The following is a 20854-nucleotide window of genomic DNA, read 5'->3' on the forward strand; positions in this document are numbered from 1 at the left end:
CCTAATCCCCTCATGTTCCACGTGTCTATCCTTACTGGGGGTCTCTCAAAGCCCCCCCCCACTTCTTAACCACCATCACCATACCACCGGGCCCTGCCCCATGAGCATGACCCGCCCCTATCCATTATTAACATCGAATGCCTTCCCCCCCCTCCCAAACGCCCCCCCCTACATTTCCTCTCAAAAAACATCTCCCAGCATCAATCCCTCCCCCGCTCGCCTCGTCGGCCCATCGAAACCTGCCAACCAGGCTCCAATGTCCGCAGCCCTCCTCTCACCTCCGTTCACCAGCCGACTTCCGTTAGCTAGCGCGGGGATATATCGTCCCCTCCCACCCAGTCCCAGAGCAAGAAAAATCAAAACCAACGAGCCAACCCATACAATTCACTAAAATAAGATCTAACCGTCGCAACACAGAATGCCAAACAACTCAACCAATAACTTGAACTCTGCAACAATGTGAAGAGAAGTAAATTACAATACACTTCAGTGAAATGAAAGTTATAGCATTTATACATTTTCCAGCTCCCCAATCACAGTCCAGTCTCTCTTTCAGCTCCCCTCCTCACGTCTGTCCCAAGCCTTCTACCCTCACGAACGCCTCAGCCGCCTCCGCTGTCTCAAAATAAAAGTCTTTGGCATCATACATCCCCCTCAGCTTCGCCGGGTACACTATACCAAATCGCAGCCCCTTGTGCAGCGCTGCCTTCACTCGCCTGAACGCCACTCGTCTTTTTGCCAACTCCACTGTCAAGTCCTGGTAGATCCGAACCGCAGTACCATCCCACTACACCTCGCGCTTCTGCTTCGCCTTCATGCAGTACTTATGGAAGCAGATAATTACTGCTCTTTGCGGCTCATTCCCTTTGGGCTTCGCCTTAATGACCGATGAGCTTGGTCCAGCTCGTACCGGGAGGGGTTCTCACCCTCCCTCATCAACTCCGCCAACCTCTTAGCGAAGTACTCTGTTGGCCTTGGGCCCTCTGTCCCTTCGGGCAAGCCCACAATTCTCAGTCTGTGCCGTTTCGAGCGGTTCTCCAAGTCCTCAAGCATTGCTTGGAGTCCTCTGTTGACCTCCACCACCCTCCGCAGCTCGTCCCCCATCGAGGTGACCTGGTCGCTGTGCTGCGACAGGGCCTCCTCCACTTTCTTCATCTTCTTGCCCTGCTCTCTCACCTCAGCCGATGTCTTTGCCACAGCCACCCTCACCGGGGCGATTACATCCTCCACCAATGACTTCAACGCCATGTCCTTCCTCAAAGCCTCCATGTGCCTCACAAGCAGCTTTTCCAGCTCCACCGCCATCACCTCGGTCATTTTCATCACCATAAGTAGTGCGGCCCCACCATGTGGTCCGGCCTCCGCCATATTGTCAGCACTTTTGCTCGTCTTCTCATTCAACGGTGAGCCACCCTTCCTCAACGCTGCTTTTCGCATCCTTTAACAGACTATTATTTTTCCTTTTTTTTCCACCCTTCTTTCTTTCTTCACTCCTCTTTTTTTTTAAATAGAAAAAACATAAAATTTTTCTTCTTTCAAAAAAACAGGGAAAAAAAAAACATTTCTTTAAAACTTTTTTCTCTTCTTTTTTGTATTTCTCCAGAATTTCCCTGGGACCGAGCTTCAGTCTTCTTTCCATATTCGAGGCGGGAGCGATCCGATGTGGGAAATCTCACCTACATCACACCCTGGCTTCGGGCCTGCCGCCTCGGCCCCCCTTTGGCTCCGCCCCGCTGCTCCTTTGAAATTTTCAGGTCCGGCTTTCAGGTTGTCCCACTCCTCCTCCACATGCAGCCGCTCTGCCGAACCCACCAGGACCAGTCTCTTCCCCCTCACCCTTCCAACCCTCCGGCTTCATCAAACGGAGCTTTGACGCTTGGGCGAGGGAGGCAGGGCCGCCCCAGAGAGGTTTAATTTTTTTTAAACAGCGGGAAGCCCCCCAAAAAAGACCGCGATATCGTGGACCGGCAGGAGCTTCTCCTCAACTCGGCCGCTCCGCTCACGAACGCCACCGGAACTCAATTTATTTGACTTTTAGCCAGAATATTAGCCCCTGTAAATGGGGTGGAGTTTGTTATCAGCAGAAAGAGACCCAAATGAACATGGTTCAGTCCTGAATGTGAGGAACAGCAAAATCCAATCACGGTGGTTACTTGTGGCCTCGTTGGTGTCTCAGCAGGTTGGGTGAAGTGGTGAATCGCTTCCCACACTCTGAGCAGGTGAATGGTCTCTCCCCGGTGTGAACTCGCTGGTGTGTGAACAGAGCGAATGACTGCGTGAATCCCTTCCCACACTCGGCACAGGTGAACGGTCTCTCCCCAGTGTGAACCCGCTGGTGTGTGGACAGGGCGGATGATTGAATGAATCCCTTCCCACACTCGGCACAGGTGAATGGCGTCTCCCCAGTGTGAATTCTCTGATGTGTGGACAGATTGGATGACTGAGTGAATCCCTTCCCACACTCGGCACAGGTGAATGGCCTCTCCTCAGTGTGAATTCGCTGATGTACAGTGAGGTCACATGATCGTCTGAATCCAGTCCCGCAGTAAGAGCACCTAAACGGTCTCTCGTCGGTGTGAACACCTTGATGGTTCATCAGATTCCCAGAACTTTTATAGCGCTTCCCACAGTCTGGACATTGAAACGGTCTCTCATCAGTGTGAACTCGCTGGTGACTCAGCAGGTGGGCTGAAATAGTAAATCTCTTCCCACACTCTGAGCAGGTGAATGGCCTTTCCCCGGTGTGAATTCGCTGGTGGTTCCGTAGGGCCGATGAATCACTGAATCCTTTCTCACACTCTGAGCAGGTGAATGGTCTCTCCCCAGTGTGAACACGCTGGTGTCTGGATACAGCGGATGACTCAGTGAATCCCTTCCCACACTTGGGGCAGGTGAATGGTCTCTCCCCAGTGTGAACTCGCTGGTGACTAAGCAGGGCGGATGACTTAATGAATCCCTTCCCACACTTGGAGCAGGTGAATGGCCTCTCCCCAGTGTGAACTCGCTGGTGTATGGACAGAGTGGATGACTGAGTAAATCCCTTCCCACACTTGAAGCAGGTGAATGGTCTCTCCCCAGTGTGACTGCGTCGATGAGTTTCCAGCTGGGATGGGGAAGTGAATCCTTTCCCACAGTCCGTACATTTCCACGGTTTCTCCTCCGTGTGACTGCATTTGTGGCCTGTGAGGCCTGATGATTGACTGAATCCTCGTCCACACACACAACACGTGTACGGTTTCTCCCCACTGTGAACAATGCTTTTTCCTTCCATGTTCAAAGTACAATGATATTCAGGATATGATAAATTGAGGGCTCTGTCAGATCCTGATGTGATGCTTGGTTTGAGTTTCCGGACTTCAAATCCTCCCCTTCGAACACCCTGTGAAATGGATTCAAAACAGAAAACAGGGAATGAGAAAGAACCCACAAAAACACAAAGGCAGGTTGTGAAATTGAGCTGAATGAATCTGGTCATTTGTGGGGCCGGCACTGGGAAAAAGTGACCAGGAAAATTGCTGGATTGTCAAAAAAACCCAACTGGCCTCTTTGGGAGGAGAGAGAAAGAGGCGAAGAGGGATTTTGTATATCTACAAGTCACACTAATGAGAATGGTTGGCAAAGCAAACTCGACCTTGTGCTTCATAAACAGTAATATTGATACCAAAACTATGATTAGCACTGCTACCTCACAGCGCCAGGGACCTGGGTTCAATTCCGGCTTGGGTCACTGTCTGTGTGGAGTCTGCACATCCTCCCCATGTGTGCGTGGGTTTCCTCCGGGTGCTCCGGTTTCCTCCCACAGTCCAAAGATGTGTAGGTTAGGTGGATTGGCCATGATAAATTGCCCTTACTGTCCAAAATTGCCCTTAGTGTTGGGTGGGGTTACTGGGTTATGGGGATAGGGTGGAGTTGTTGACCCTGGGGAGGGTGCTCTTTCCAAGAGCCGGTGCAGACTCGATGGGCTGAATGGCTTCCTTCTGCACTGTAAATTCTATGATTCTATAATTGCGGCCTTGGTGACTGTGTGGAGTTTGCACTTTCTCCCCGTGTCTGCGTGGGTTTCCACCCGGTGCTCAGGGTTCCTCCAACAGCCCAAAGAAGGGAAAATTAGGTGGATTGACCTTGATAAATTGCCCCTTAGTGTCCAGGGATGTGCAGGTTAGGTGGGGCTATGGGGTGGCAGGAACAGGGTAGGGGTGTGGGCCGAGGCAGGGTGCCCTTTCAGAGAATCAGTGCAGACTCGATGGGCTGAATGGCCTCCTTCTGCACTGTAGGAATTCTATGGTTCTAATTCTATTCTATGAATCTTTATAAAGCTCTGGTCACCACTCTTCAGGAAGAATGTGAAGGTTCTTGGGGAAGATGCAGAGGAGATTTACCAGAATTTACCAGCAAAGGAGGTTGAGGGGAGATTTGATTCAGGGACACAAGATTATGCCAGATTTCCATCGGGTGGACAAAGAAACTCTGTTTCCATTCACTGATCGTACAAGCAGTCGGGACACATTGAATGTTTTGGGTAAAGCCTGGATTGAACGATACACGATCCGGAGGGGTTTTGACAGGGTGGATGTGGAGAGGATGTTTCCTCTTGTGGGAGAATCTACAACAAGGGCATCACTGTTGGAAAATAAAGAGTCACCCATTTCAGATGGAGATGAGGATTTTTTATTCTCTTGAGGGTTGTAAGACTTTGGAACTCACGTCCTTAAAAGGCAGCGGAAGCAGAGTCCCTGAATATTTTTAACGCGGAGCTGGATAGATTCTTGATGAGCAAGGGGGTGAAAGGTTATCAGGGGTAGGCAGGAATGTGGCATTGAAGTTGGAATGAGATCAGCCACAATCCAACTGAATGCTGAGCAGGCTCGAGGGGCCGAGTGGCCTGCTCCTAGTTTGTATGTAAAAGGTACAGGAGATATGAGGTGATATGAGATATGTTTTTACACAGCGAGTGGCAATGACCTGAAACTTGCTGCCTATGAGGGAGTTTGAAAATAGACACAATGAATCATTTGATTTCAAAAGGAAATTGGATAGACATCTGAGGGAAATAAACCTGTGAGGATACAGGGAGCTGGAGAATGGCACTGACTGGATTGCTGCAGAGAGCTAGCATGGACTCAATGGACCGAATGCCCTTCTTTGTGCCATCATGTCTCTGACTCGTTAGTGTAATCTAGTTTTGTAATTTAACCCCGGGGGGTCAGATATCACTCAGGATATCACTCTCCTCGCCAACTTTGATTAAATGTATTCCTGGAGGTTTGATCACATGACCGGCCCCCATCCTCCAGCCATTAATCGGTCAACACATCCATCCTTGTGACACACTGCCTTCCTCGGCCAATTGGGAAAAGGACTCATTACCTTACAGGACAGTTACTGTCCTGATGATTTTCCAGACACCCAGGTATGAATGTCACCAACACAGGGAGCGGAGTTGGTGTGAACTCGGGCAGGAGGAGCTTCGGAACGGTAAATATAAATAATGTACCTCGGGGATTCAGGGCCGAGGCAGCAGGGAGAGGAGTTGGCACAAATCCAGGGAGAAGGAGCTTCGGAACAGTAAGTATAAATAACTTACCTCAGAGTAAATCTGATTGGCTGGTTGGGAATCTGTTCTAAATTTGAGAAACTGGAGTAATTAACTAAGTAGGGAGTAACTCGGAGATCAGTAACCAGGAAATTGCTGTTAGTATCTGTAATCAACGATTTGGATGAGAATGTACAAGGCATAGAACATTACAGCGCAGTACAGGCCCTTCGGCCCTCGATGTCCTTGATCAGTAAGTCCTCTGTCCTTCATCAGTAAGTTTGCAGATAACACTAAAATAGGTGGTATTGTAGACAGTGAGGAAGGTTGTCAAAAATTGCAGCAGGATCTTGATCAGCTGGGTAAGTGGGCCGAGAAATGGCAAATGGTGTTCAATACAGATCAGTGTGAGGTGTTGCATTTCAGAAAGTCAAATCAAGGTCGGACTTTCACAGTGAATGGTAGGGCCTTAGGGTGTATCATGGAACAGAGGGATCTTGGAGTTCATGTGCACGGTTCTTTAAAGGTGGAGTCACAGGTAGATAGGGCAGCACGGTAGTATAGTGGTTAGCACAGTTGCTTCACAGCTTCAGGGTCCCAGGTTCGATGCCCCGCTGGATCACTGTCTGTTCGGAGTCTGCACGTTCTCCCCGTGACTGCGTGTGTTCTCTGGTTTCCTCCCACAGTCTAAAGATGTGCGGGATAGGTGGACTGGCCATGCTAAATTGCCCTTAATGTCCAAGAAAAGGTTAAGTGGGGGTTACTGGGTTACAGGGATAGGGTAAATAAGTGAGCTTGAGTAGGGTGCTCTTTCTAAGGGTTATCCAGCTCTGGAAGACTCGATGGGCTGAATAGTTTCCTTCTGCACTGCAAATTCTCTGAAGAACGTTTTTGGCATGCTGGCCTTCATCAGTCAGGGCATTGAGTATACAAGTTGGGAAGTTATGTTGCAGTTGTACAGAACGTTGGTGAGGTCGCACCTGGAGTATCGTGTTCAGTTTTGGCTGTGTTGCTATCGGAAATATGTTATTAAACTGGAGAGAGCGCAGAAGATATTTACAAGGATGTTGCCAGGACTCAAGAAACCGAGTGAAAGGGAGAGATTGGACAGACCAGGACCTTTATCTTTGGAGCGTAGGGGACTGAGGGGTGATCTTATAGAGGTGTATAAGATCATGAGAGGCATGGACAGGATGAATGCACTCAGTCTTTTTCTCAGGGTTAGGGAGTCGGGAACTAAAGGGCACAGGTTTAGGTTAAGACGGAAAAGAATTAATGGGAATCTGAGGAGCAATGGTTTTACACAGAGGATAGTACGGAATGAGCTGCCGGAGGAAGGAGTTGCGGCAGGGACATTGACAACACTGAAAAGGCATTTGGACAGATACATGGATAGGAAAGGTTCAGAGGGATATGGGCCAAATACAGGCCAATGGGATTGGCTTAGATGAGCTTTTGGTTGGCATGGACCAGTTTGGGCTGAAGGGCCTGTCTCCATACCATAGATTCTATGAACCCCAAGTCTCTTTGGACACCCACTGTACTGAACCTCTTTCCATTTAGAAAGTACCCAGTTCGATCCTTTTTTCGGTTCAAAACAGATAACCTCTCACTTGGTAATAATGCCACAATCTTGCCCATTCACCTTGTCTGTCAGTCAATATCTTCTTGCAATTTAATGCAATCATCTATGCTGTCTATGATGCCACCAAACTTTGTATCATCAGCAACTCAGAGGGGGCTGGTTTAGCACACTGGGCTAAATGACTGGCTTTTAAAGCAGACCGAGGCAGGCCAGCAGCACGGTTCAATTCCCGTACCAGCCTCCCTAAACAGGTGGATTGGATTTGTTTATTGTCACGTGTACCGAGGTACAGTGAAAAGTATTTTTCTGCAAGCAGCTCAACAGATCATTCAGTACATGGAAGAAAAGGGAATTAAACACAATTCAAGAAAATACATGAGAATACATAATAGGGCAACACAAGATATACAATGTAACTACATAAGCATTGGCATCGGATGAAGCAGACATGGTGTAGTGTTATGAGGACAGTCCATAAAAGGGTCACTTTAGGAGTCTGGTGACAGTGGGGAAGAAGCTGTTTTTGAGTCTGTTCGTGCGTGTTCTCAGACTTCTGAATCTCCTGCCCGATGGAAGAAGTTGGAAAAGTGAGTAAGCCGGGTGGGAGGGATCCTTGATTATGCTGCCTGCTTTCCCCCGGCAGTGGGAGATGTAGATGGAATCAATGGATGGGAGGCAGGTTCGTGTGATGGACTGGGCGGTATTCACGAATCTCTGAAGTTCCTTGCGGTCCTGGGCCGAGCAGTTGCCATACCAGGCTGTGATGCAGGCCCGATAGGATGCTCTCTATAGTGCATCTGAAAGTTGGTAAGGGTTAATGTGGGACATGCCGAATTTCCTTAGTTTCCTGAGGAAGTAAAGGCACTGTTGTGCTTTCTTGGTGATAGCGTCGACATGAGTGGACCAGGATAGATTTTTGGTGATGTGCACCCCTAGGAATTTGAAACTGCTCACCATCTCTACCTCGGCTCCGTTGATGCTGACAGGGGTGTGGTACAGTACTATGCTTCCTGAAGTCGATGACCAGCTCTTTAGTTTTGCTGGCATTAAGGGAGAGATTGTTGTCGTTACACCACTCCACTAGATTCTCTATCTCCCTCCTGTATTCGGACTTCGTCGTTATTCGAGATCCGGCCCACTATGGTCGTATCGTCAGCAAACTTGTAGATGGAGTTGGAACCAAGTTTTGCCATGCAGTCGTGTGTGTACAGGGAGTAGAGTAGGGGGCTAAGTACGCAGCCTTGCGGGGCACCGGTGTATGAGGACTATTGTGGACGGAGGTGTTGGTGTTCATTCTTACTGACGTGGTCTGTTGGTCAGAAAGGTCAAGGATCCAGTTGCAGAGTGGAGAGCCAAGTCCTAGGTTTTGGAGCTTTGATATGAGCTTGGCTGGGATTATGGTGTTGAAGGCGGAGCTGTAGTCAATAAATAAGAGTCCTGATGTAGGAGTCCTTGTTTTCGAGATGCTCTAGGGATGAGTGTAGGGCCAGGGAAATGGCGTCTGATGTGGGACCCGGTTGCGACGGTATGCGAATTGTAGTGGGTCAAGGTGTTCCGGGAGTATGGAGGTGATGCGCTTCATGATCAGCCTCTCAAAGCACTTCATTACAACTGACGTCAAGGGCCACAGGCGGTAGTCATTGAGGCACGTTGCCTGGTTCTTCTTTGGTACCGGTATAAGATGGTGGTCTTCTTGAAGCAGGTGGGGACCTCGAGTGGAGTAGGGATAGGTTAAAGATGTCTGTGAAAACCTCTGCCAGCTGGTCCGCGCAGGTTCTGAGTGTACGACAGGGATCCCGTCCGGGGCCCATCGCCTTCCGTGGGTTCACTTTCAGGAAGGCCGATCTGACTTCGGAAACTGTGATGGTGGGTATGGGTGAATTAATGGTTGCTGGGGCACTCGATAGCGGTTGTTGGTTACCTGCTCAAACCGAGCATAGAATGCGTTAAGTTCATCGGGGAGGGGTGCACTGCTGCCAGAGATACTGCTCGTTTTCGCTTTGTAGCCGTTATGTTGGCTTAGTCCTTGCCACAACCGCCGAGAGTCTGTCTGTGACTCTAGCTTAGTTTGATATTCTCTCTTGGTATCTCGGATGGCTTTGCGGAGGTCGTACCTGGATTTCTTGTATCGGACAGGGTCGTCTGCCTGAACGCCTCAGATCTGTCCTTCAGTAGGGAGTCAATCTCGCTACAGTCTAATTCTACTTAGATTTGATTCTCCAAATAGCATCACCTCACTTTTGACCAGATTAAACTTCATCTGCCATTTCGGTGCCCAAGTCTCCAATCTTATCTCCATCCTGTTGTACCCTCTGTAATAATCGGCACTATCAGCACCTCCACCATCTCTGTGCCATCCGCAAATTTACTAATCAGACCATCCACATTTTCCTCCACATCATTATATATACGACAAACAACGAGGTCCCAGCACTGATCCCTGCAGAAACACCACTAGCTACAGATCTCCATTCCTGAAAATACCCTTCCACATCTACTCTGTCTACTATAACCGAGCCAGTTCTATATCCATCCAGCCGCCCACCCCCAATCCCATCCAGCCGCCCATCCCCAATCCCCACCTAGCCGGCCCACCCCCAATCCCACCAGCCGGCCCACCCCCAATCCATCCACCCGGCCCACCCCCAATCCCATCCAGCCGGCCCATCCACAATCCCACCCAGCCGGCCCACCCCAATCCCACCCAGCCGCCCACCCCCAATCCCATCCAGCCGGCCCACCCCCAATCCCATCCAGCCGGCCCCCCCCCCATCCCATCCAGCCGGCCCACCCCCCAATCCCATCCAGCCGGCCCACCCCCCAATCCCATCCAGCCGGCCCACCCCCATCCTACCCAGCCGCCCAAGCCCCCAATCCCATCCAGCCGGCCCCACCCCCAATCCCATCCAGCCGGCCCACCCCCAATCCCACCCAGCCCGCCCCCAATCCCATCCAGCCGGCCCACCCCCAATCCCATCCAGCCAGCCCACCCCCAATCCCATCCAGCCCACCCCCGATCCCATCCAGCCGGCCACCCCCAATCCCATCCAGCGGCCCACCCCCAATCCCACCCACCGGCCCACCCCCAATCCCATCCAGCCGGGACACCCCCAATCCCACCCAGCCGGCCCACCCCCATCCCCAATCCCATCCAGCCGGCCCACCCCAATCCCATCCAGCCGGCCCACCCCACCCCCAATCCCATCCAGCGGCCCAGCCCCAATCCATCCAGCCGGCCCACCCCAATCCCACCCAGCCGGCCCGCCCCCATCCCATCCACCCGGCCCGCCCCCAACCCATCCAGCGGCCAACCCCCAATCCCATCCAGCCGGCCCCCAATCCATCCAGCCGGCCACCCCCAATCCCATCCAGCCGGCCCACCCCCATCCCATCCAGCCGACCCGCCCCCATCCGATCCATCCGGCCCCCCAACCCAGCCAGCCTGCCCAGCCCCTCACCCCCAATCCCACCGTAGCCGCCCACCCCCAATCCCCTCCAGGGCCGGCCCACCCCCAATCCCATGCAGCCGGCCCACCGCCCCCCCAATCCCATCCAGCCGGCCCACCCCCTAATCCCATCACAGCCGGCCCCCCAATCCCATCCAGCCTTTCCCACCCCCAACCCCCCAATCCCACCGACCGGCCCACCCCAATCCCATCCCAGCCGGCCCACCCCCCAATCCCATCCAGCCGGCCCCCCCCACCCCCAATCCCATCCAGCCGGCCCCCAATCCCATCCAGCCGGCCCACCCCCACCCCCACCAAGCTGGCCCACCGCCACCCCCAATCCCATCCAGCCTGGCCCGCCCGCGACCACGGATCCCATCCATATGCCGGCCCGCCCCGATCCCATCCAGGCCTGGCCCTGCCCTCCAATCCCATCCAGCCGTGCCCAGCCCCAAGATCCCATCCAGCGGCCCACCCCCAATCCCATCCAGCCGGCCCACCCCCAATCCCATTCAGCCGGCCCACACCCCCAATCCCATCCAGCGGGCCCACCCCCAATCCCATCCAGCGGGCCCACCCCCAATCCCATCCAGCCGGCCCACCCCCAATCCCATCCAGCGGGCCCACCCCAAATCCCATCCAGCGGGCCCACCCCCCAATCCCAGCCAGCCCACCCCCAATCCCATCCAGCCGGCCCACCCCGAATCCCACCCAGCCAGCCCACCACCAGCCCCAATCCCATCCAGCCGGCCCAACCCCACCCCCAATCCCATCCACCCGGCCCACCCCGAATCCCATCCAGCCGGCCGACCCCCAATCCCATCCAGCCGGCCCACCCCCACCCCCAATCCCATCCAGCCGGCCCACCCCCACCCCCAATCCCATCCAGCCGGCCCGCCCCCAATCCCATCCAGCCGGCCCGCCCCCAATCCCATCCAGCCGGCCCAGCCCCAATCCCATCCAGCCGGCCCACCCCCAATCCCACCCAGCCGGCCCGCCCCCAATCCCATCCACCCGGCCCGCCCCCAATCCCATCCAGCCGGCCCACCCCCAATCCCATCCAGCCGGCCCCCAATCCCATCCAGCCCGCCCACCCCCAATCCCATCCAGCCGGCCCACCCCCAATCCCATCCAGCCGGCCCGCCCCCAATCCCATCCAGCCGGCCCCCAATCCCATCCAGCCGGCCCACCCCCACCCCCAATCCCACCGAGCCGGCCCACCCCCAATCCCATCCAGCCGGCCCACCCCCAATCCCATCCAGCCGGCCCACCCGCACCCCAATCCCATCCAGCCGGCCCACCCCCAATCCCATCCAGCCGGCCCCCAATCCCATCCAGCCGGCCCACCCCCACCCCCAATCCCACCGAGCCGGCCCACCCCCAATCCCATCCAGCCGGCCCACCCCCAATCCCATCCAGCCGGCCCCACCCGCACCCCCAATCCCATCCAGCCGGCCCCCAATCCCATCCAGCCGGCCCACCCCCAACCCCACCCAGCTGGCCCACCGCCACCCCCAATCCCATCCAGCCGGCCCGCCCCCGATCCCATCCAGCCGGCCCGCCCCCGATCCCATCCAGCCGGCCCGCCCCCAATCCCATCCAGCCGGCCCACCCCCAATCCCATCCAGCGGGCCCACCCCCAATCCATCCAGCCGGCCCACCCCCAATCCCATCCAGCGGGCCCACCCCAAATCCCATCCAGCGGGCCCACCCCCCAATCCCAGCCAGCCCACCCCCAATCCCATCCAGCCGGCCCACCCCCAATCCCATCCAGCCGGCCCACCCCCAATCCCATCCAGCCGGCCCACCCCGAATCCCACCCAGCCGGCCCACCACCAGCCCCAATCCCATCCAGCCGGCCCAACCCCACCCCCAATCCCATCCACCCGGCCCACCCCGAATCCCATCCAGTCGGCCGACCCCCAATCCCATCCAGCCGGCCCACCCCACCCCCCAATCCCATCCAGCCGCCCCACCCCCAATCCCATCCAGCCCGCCCCCAATCCCATCAAGCCCGCCCACCCCCAATCCCATCCAGCCGGCCCACCCCAATCCATCCACCCCCAATCCCATCCAGCCGGCCCACCCCCAATCCCATCCAGCCGGCCCACCCCCAATCCCATCCAGCCGGCCCACCCCCAATCCCATCCAGCCGGCCCACCCCCAATCCCGCCACCCCCAATCCCATCCAGCCGGCCCCCAATCCCATCCAGCCGGCCCACCCCCAATCCCATCCAGCTGGCCCACCCCCCAATCCCATCCAGCCTGCCCACCCCCAACCCCAATCCCATCCAGCCAGCCCACCCCCAATCCCATCCAGCCGGCCCCCAATCCCATCCAGCCGGCCCACCCCAATTCCATCCAGCCGGCCCGCCCCCACCCCAATCCCATCCAGCCGGCCCACCCCCAATCCCATCCAGCCGGCCCACCCCCACCCCCCACCCCCAATCCCATCCAGCCGGCCCACCCACCATCCCATCCAGCCGGCCCACCCACAATCCCATCCAGCCGGCCCACCCACAATCCCATCCAGCCGGCCCGTCCCCAATCCCATCCAGCCGGCCCGTCCCCAATCCCATCCAGCCGGCCCACCCCCAATCCCACCCAGCCGGCCCACCCCCAATCCCATCCAGCCGGCCCGCCCCCAATCCCATCCAGCCGGCCCACCCCCAATCCCACCCCCATCCAGCCGGCCCCAATCCCATCCAGCCGGCCCAACCCCAATCCCATGTGATTTTAGTTTTTGTACCAGTCTGCCATTTGGCCTTGTCAAACACCCTGACTAAAGTCCATATAAACTACACCCACAGCCATTCCATCAATATTCTTTGTCAGCTCTTCAAAAAACACAAACCAAATTGATGGGACATGACGTTCCCCGTACAAAACCATTCTGCCTGTTACTAACCAATCCATTTTTCTCCAAATGTGCATATATCCCGTCCCTCAGTATCTTTTCCAAAAGCTTCCCCATCACTGATGTCAGGCTCTCCAGCCTATAATTTGCTGGATTATCCCTGCTTCCTTTCTTGAACAAGGGAACAACAGTGGCTATTCCCCAGTGCTCTGGGACCTCGCCTGTGGTCGAAGAGGATGTGAAGATATCTGTTAAGACCCCAGCTATTTCTCCCCCTGCCTCCCGTAGGAACCTGGGATAGATCCCATCCGGCCCTGGGGACTTGTCTACCTTAATACAATTTAGGATACTTAACACTTCCTCCGTTGATATATTGACGTTCTCAAGAGAGTTCACACATCTATCCCTGACCGCAACATCCGTCATGTCCTTCTCCCTGGTGAATTCTAATACAAAGTACTTCATTTTTGAAAAAGATATTTATTAAATTTCCAAAGACGAACAATAAAAACAATATAAACAGACAGGTATACAGAATATATAGGCAAGGATTCAGAAAAGTCACATACATAGGTCTTTAAAACAACAATCAAACTCTCCCCATACCCCCTTAATCGTGTCCAGTTCTTTAAAGATTGAGATGAATGGCAGCCACCTCTGGTAGAACTTCCCCACTGAGTCCCTAATGGTATATTTGGTCTTCTCCAGATATAGAAATGATATCATATCCCCCAATCTCGTGGATGCTTTAGGTGGAGTGGGAGATCTCTAACTGAGCAATATTCGCCTCCTGACTATCAAAGAAGCAAAGATGAGAACGTCCACCCCAACCCCCGAATGGAGCCGGTAAGTCCGAGACTCCAAATATTTCTGCCAGTGGGCAAGGTTCTAGGGCCACCCGTAAAATCTGAGATTTCCTATCAAAAAGGAAACCTAGTAGATAGCAAGGTGCCGAATGTTATGAATATCCTCATTGTGTTATCTAGAGGAGGCCTGATCTGAAATATACAGAAGTAGATCATTGGCGTAGAGAGTGATACCCAGTGCTCCACTCCATCCCGGCAGATACACTTCCACTCATCAGGTGACCTCAATGCTATCGAGAGTGGCTCAATAACTGATGCTAAGAACAGTGGGGAAAGGGGACAGCCCTGTCTAGTGTCCCTGCCTCATAGAAAGTATTCTGAAGGTAACGTATTCGGACAGATGTTAGCTTCAGGGACATTGTACATCAGAGGAATCCAAGAGGTAAATTTACGGCCGAAACTAAATCTCTCCCAAGATCTTAAGAGTTTGTTCCATTCCACACTATCCAATACTTTTTCTGCATCCAAAGATACTGTGACTTCAGGTTCCAGAGCAGCGGTGGGGAAAAGGACAATGTTTAAGAGAAGTGTCGGACATTGGCAGACACACGTCAGCCTTTAATAAAGCCTTTCCGATCCTCAGACACTATAACTGGGAGACAGGGCTCCATTCGGGAAGCCAGGACCTGAGCCAGCAGTTTAACATCTGTGTTAAGAAGTGAAATGGGTCGGTTTTACCCACACTCTACTGGGTCCTTTCTGCCAGATTGCTGCCGCCAATACATTTCAGTGTTTCTTCTGGGAATAACTGGGAATCCCGGCTCCTGCCTTCCCCTATGGTCGGGATGTGTAGACCATCTAGAAAACTCTTCACACCCGAAGTGTTTGGAGAAGCTCTGACTCAAACAGCTCATGGTAATACGAGCTGAAAGCCGCATTAACCTGGAGAGGAGCTGAAACCAAGTTACCTTCCTTGTTCTGAACCAAAGGGGTTTCTCGAGAGGCAGTCTGCCTCGAGTTGATATGCAGGAAGACTCCCCGCCTCCTCCCCATGTTCACACACGGTGCCCTGGAACGCCGTAACTGATGTAGGCCTTATCCGGAGATATCAATTCAAATTGGAGCTGTAAATTTGTTCTGTGAATCAGTCGATCTGCCGTTGGGGCAAGTGAGTATTGACGGTCAACTTTCAAGATGGAATCCACCAGCCTTTATCGTTCCACTCTCTCCGTTTTCATGATGTGAGCCTGATATGAGATAATCTCCCCCCTTATAACGGCCTTTAGGGTTTCCCAGAGTGTCAAAGGAGATATTGACTCTGTTTTGTTGATCTTAATAAAGTCTGCAATGGCAGCAGACAAATGCTCACAAAATTTATCATCAGACATCAAAGTGGTGTCTAGTCTCCAAGGTGGGTGTTTGGAAGGACCAAAATCAAAACGAAAATCAACAAAATGAGGGCATGATCAGAGATGACAATCGCCGAGTATTCGGCTGTCACCACTGACGGGAGGAGCGACTTAACAATAAAAACGTCAATTCGGGAATAGGCACGGTCAACATTAGAAAAAAAGGAAAATTCTTTCCTGTTTGGATGCAGAAAGGCCATGGACACCCCCGCCCCCACCCCACCAATCCATCCCATAAATGAGGACAGTGCCCTGGACATCCCAGATGGGCTCAGAGATTTAGACATGGATCGGTCCAATTTCGGGTCCAAGGCACAGTTCAGGTCACCTCTGAGAATCATCCGATGTGAATAGAAGTCAGGGAAGAGGTTCACCAGAGTTTACAAAATTCTGATCGTCCCAGTTGGGAGCAGAAATGTTTACTAAAATAACCGGAGTGTTTTCCAGTGAACTACAGACAATAATATAGCGATCATTGGGATCATCCATAATCCGAGAGGGGGTAAATTGTCCTATTTATGGATTACTATTGCCTTGCTTCTAGCCCGACCGTTAAAAGCCTGAAAGACTTGTCCCACCCAATTCTGCGAATGCCTTATCTGGTCCTTCACACACAGATGGGTTTCCTGTAGAATACGACACCCGAGTTTAGACCGTTGAGATGAGCAGAAACCCCAGCCTGCTTCACTGGACCATTTACCCCAAACATTCCAGGTTACAAGGCCAAGTGGAGATCTCCCATTAATTCCTACACCCGGGTCAGCCATAACTTCTGAAGAATATCAAGCAAGGGATCTTGACAAGCCAAAGGTGAGGAGATCCATCCAGGACGGCAACCAAGCCCGGCCCAGTGACCAGACAGACACAGAGTAGCGACACCGTCAAACAACTAACCCCTCCCCATCCCTCCCTAACCCAACAACACCCATCAGTAATATTTCCCAACAATCCCTTATCTCTAAATCTCTACACAACATAATCCGACCACAACAATATTCTGAGCTCCTATTCACACGGTGTTTGGGACGAGGAGCTGCAGCACCTCGCCGTCCCTCCCATCAGCACCTCGCCGTCAGCACCTCGCCGTCAGCACCTCGCCGTCCCTCCCGTCAGCACCTCGCCGTCCCTCCCGTCAGCGCCTCGCAGTCCCTCCCGTCAGCGCCTCGCAGTCCCTCCCGTCAGCGCCTCGCCGTCCCTCCCGTCAGCGCCTCGCCGTCCCTCCCGTCAGCACCTCGCCGTCCCTCCCCGTCCGCGCCTCGCTGTCCCTCCCGTCAGCGCCTCGCCGTCCCTCCCGTCAGCGCCTCGCCGTCCCTCCCGTCAGCGCCTCGCCGTCCCTCCCGTCAGCACCTCGCCGTCCCTCCCGTCAGCGCCTCGCCGTCCCTCCCGTCAGCACCTCGCTGTCCCTCCCGTCAGCGCCTCGCCATCCCTCCCGTCAGCACCTAGCCGTCCCTCCCGTCAGCACCTCGCCGTCCCTCCCGTCAGCACCTCGCCGTCCCTCCCGTCAGCACCTCGCCGTCCCTCCCGTCAGCGCCTCGCCGTCCCTCCCGTCAGCGCCTCGCTGTCCCTCCCGTCAGCCCCTCGCCGTCCCTCCCGTCAGCACCTCGCCGTCCCTCCCGTCTGCACCTCGCCGTCCCTCCCATCAGCACCTCACCGCCAGCACCTCGCCATCCCTCCCATCAGCGCCTCGCCGTCCCTCCCATCAGCGCCTCGCCGTCCCTCCCATCAGCACCTCGCCGTCCCTCCCATCAGCTAACCTCATCTTGAGCTGGGAGGCTCTCCACTCAACCATAGACTCAAAGAAAAACTCTTACACAGATATAATTCACAATGCAACCAGAGTGCGAAGAAGAAAAAGTACAACACGTCTGATACCCAACATTAACTTCATACCCTAAATTTTACACAATGTAAAAACTCCTGAACCTCAAAACACAGAGTAACTCTGATATATCCAGACAAACACAGTAACTCTGATATATCCAGACAACACAGTAACTCTGATATATCCAGACAACACAGTAAGAACTCCTGAACGTCACAACACAGAATAACTCCAATAAGGAGAATCAAACAGAGTTCTAATTGAGATTCTGAACAAAGTAATTTGCCTCTTCAGGAGAGTTGAAGTTCCTTTTCCCTGACACACAGAGGCAAATCAGAGAAACGTTTATGCAAAATGGATTTCACCCCGTTACAGGCTGCCCCCTTTTCTTCGCCAGGTCCGCACTCGGGTCCTGCTGTAACCGAATGGAGAGGCCTTCCCAGTGCTCCCTGGCCCAGCAAAGGACCTGTTCCTCCTTCTTAAAATTATGGAACTGAACAATAACCGCATGCGGGGGTCCCCAGCACGAGGTGTCGATCACAATGAACGAGGTGCATGATCCGGGGGGAGGGAGAGCAGACTTTCACCCATCATTTTCAAAATCATGTTGGTAAAATATTCCGTGGGGGTTTGCCCTCCACCCCCTCAGTCAGACTCATGATCTGGGTGTTCTGCCTCCGCGAACAATTTTCTAAGTCATTCAACTTAGCCCTTAGACTGTTATTAATTCCCACCACTGATGATAGACTGGTTTCTAATGAAGAAATCCAATCGCTGTGATCAGATAAGGCAATTTCCATTGTGGAAACCTGACAGGGCCTAGTTTTGATCCCGATTAAATTGGATATCTTAAAGAATTGAACACTCTAAATTAAACTGCAGTCCAAACCTCAGGCAGACTGATGGGAATTCGGACTTGGCCAAAGTCAAAACACAACCCATAGACAAACTGCCAGAACATGTCTGGAGCTGCCATGTCAATCACACATCAAGATATCATTGCTCCTTTCATACACACCGGTTTGTTTTGGGTAGCCCAGACCGAGCCAGATTCTCGGGCACCCACCGTTCCTGCCGTTGGCTTATGCAACAGGTTCTGTGCAGCAGCACCACCGGAGATGGACACTTGGGGGGCGGGCCCCGGTGTCCTGTCACATGGACATCAAGAAACCCAGTGGTTGTTGGGACCCCCTCCAGAGACCTCATTGGCCGGAAGCCAGAGATGTTTCTGGAAAGGTGGGGAGGGAGGGGGATAAAGGTAGATGCCCCAAAACACACCAGTGGCGAAAACTCCACGCAGAGGCAATCGAGACGTCTGACCAGAGGTTGAAACAAGCAGCGTGTGAGACCCACCTTCACAACGACGGGCCTGAAAGATTCAGAGAATCAAACCCACGTCTCAACCGGAGTCATCTTTACGGGTAGTAAAACCAATCTTGGGCAGCTTTGGTAAATGTTATTGAGTTAACTCAAGGGTAAATATTGTTGTTTAATAAAGTTAGTTTGATTTTATATTGTGTAGTCCTTTGTTTGCCTCGACAATAAAGACATTTGGGTAAAACCTTTGACTCATACACTGGTTGAAAGTGTCAGAGAAGATTTTACAGATACAACACCGTATTTTTAACTGGGATCCAGGTGCTTCTAGAATTTTGCCCATATTTTCGATTTTCACGGACATATAAGCAAGAGATTCATCCACTGACATCTTCAGCTCCTCTGCCAAACTCTGACGGTGTTTTCCTAATTCAGCCGCTCCAATGCGGCTGCTGTCGGCAGCGTGTTCAGCGTTGGAGAAGGAGGACTCGCCCCCGCCATCTTGCAGCCCGCCGAGTCCTGCGAAGCCTCAGAGTCCCAGGAGTAAGTGCGGCCCGCTTCTTTTCCATTCTTCTTTCTCGGCATTATCTTGAAGTTTGTGTATTTGTCTGTCGAGTATCATAGAATTTACAGTGCAGAAGGAGGCCATTCAGCCCATCGAGTCAGCACTGGCTCTTGGAAAGAGCACGCTACCTTTTGTAAATCCATGCTGACTTTGTCCGATTACACCACTGCTTTCCAAATGCTGTGCTATGAAGTCCTTGATAATGGACTCCAGCAACTTCCCTCCTACTGATGTCAGGCTCACTGGTCTATAGTTCCCTGTTTTCTCTCTACCTCCCTTTTGAATAGCGGGATTACATTCGCTATCCTCCAATCTGTAGGAACAATTCAAGAGTCGACAAGAATTTTGGAAAATTACCACCATTGGATCTCCTATTTCCAGAGCTACTTCCTCAACTAGTTTGGGATGAAGATTATCAGGTCCTGGAGATTTTATAGACGGACATAGATAGTCTCAGAGATTGGGCCAAAATTTGGCAGATGGAGTTTAATGTAGATAAGTGTCAGGTTATCCATTTAGACTGAAAAATAGAAAGGACAATTATCTGAATGGAAGCAGATTCAAGATGTGTTGGACAGAGGGATCTGGGTCAATTTGTGGAACTCGCTGCCCCATAGTGCAGTGGAATTTGAGTCATTAAATGGTTTGAAGAAGAAGATACATAGATTTCTGATTATAAAAATGGATTAAAGGGATATGGGGAACAGATGGGGAGGTGGATTTGAGACGAGGAACAGATTGGCCGTGATCTGATTGAATAGCGGAGCGATCTGATTGAATAGCGGAGCAGGCTTGAAGGGCCGAATTGTGTACTTCTACGAATTCTTATGTTCCTATGTACTGTCCAAGATAAAATTAATGTATTACATCTGCTCCAGTGGATCATTTCAATGGAAATGTGCTCTCGCTCAAAGACTATCAGCCGACTGGAGTGAACATTGGAAGACTGGCCAGCCCACAGAGAAACCTTCTGATCTCCCACTTCACCAACTGTCATAATGACCATGGTTCAATCCTGGATGTGATAAAGAGCAGCAGAAATCAGCAGAATACAACCCCTGTAATTACTTGTGAACTCGCTGGTGTTTCTGCAGGTAGGATGTACTACTGAATCCTTTCCCACACACGGAGCAGGAAAACGGCTTCTCCTTAGTGTGAACTCGCTGGTGACTGAGCAGGTTGGATGAATTAACAAATCCCTTCTGACACACAGAGCAGGTGAATGGTCGCTCCCCAGTGTGAAGTCGCTGGTGTGTTACCAAGTTGGATGAATTAACAAATCCCTTCCGACACACAGAGCAGGTGAATGGTCTCTCCCCAGTGTGAAGTCGCTGGTGTGTTACCAAGTTGGATGAATTAACAAATCGCTTCCGACACACAGAGCAGGTAAACGGCTTCTCCCCAGTGTGAATTCGCTGGTGTGTTACCAAGTTGGATGAATTAATAAATCTCTTCCTGCACACTTTGCAGGTGAATGGCCTCATTGCGGTGTGAACTCGCTGGTGTGTCAGCAA

At 52.9% G+C, this 20854-nt stretch overlaps 1 protein-coding gene across 1 annotated transcript; it reads right to left on the minus strand.

Annotated features, from left to right (window-relative positions):
- Window positions 1-2164: 2164 nt before the first annotated feature.
- LOC119961133 (zinc finger protein 229-like) lies at window positions 2165-20854 on the minus strand (the record flags this gene model as incomplete). Its single annotated transcript, XM_038788627.1, has 2 exons — window positions 20409-20854; window positions 2165-3083 (listed from the first exon to the last, which is right to left on the minus strand). Coding segments are annotated over exons 1-2 (1335 nt in total), but the record flags the coding sequence as incomplete, so codon positions are not given.

The sequence above is a fragment of the Scyliorhinus canicula genome, unplaced genomic scaffold (assembly GCF_902713615.1).
Source record: "Scyliorhinus canicula unplaced genomic scaffold, sScyCan1.1, whole genome shotgun sequence".
NCBI classification, from domain to species: Eukaryota; Metazoa; Chordata; class Chondrichthyes; order Carcharhiniformes; family Scyliorhinidae; genus Scyliorhinus; species Scyliorhinus canicula.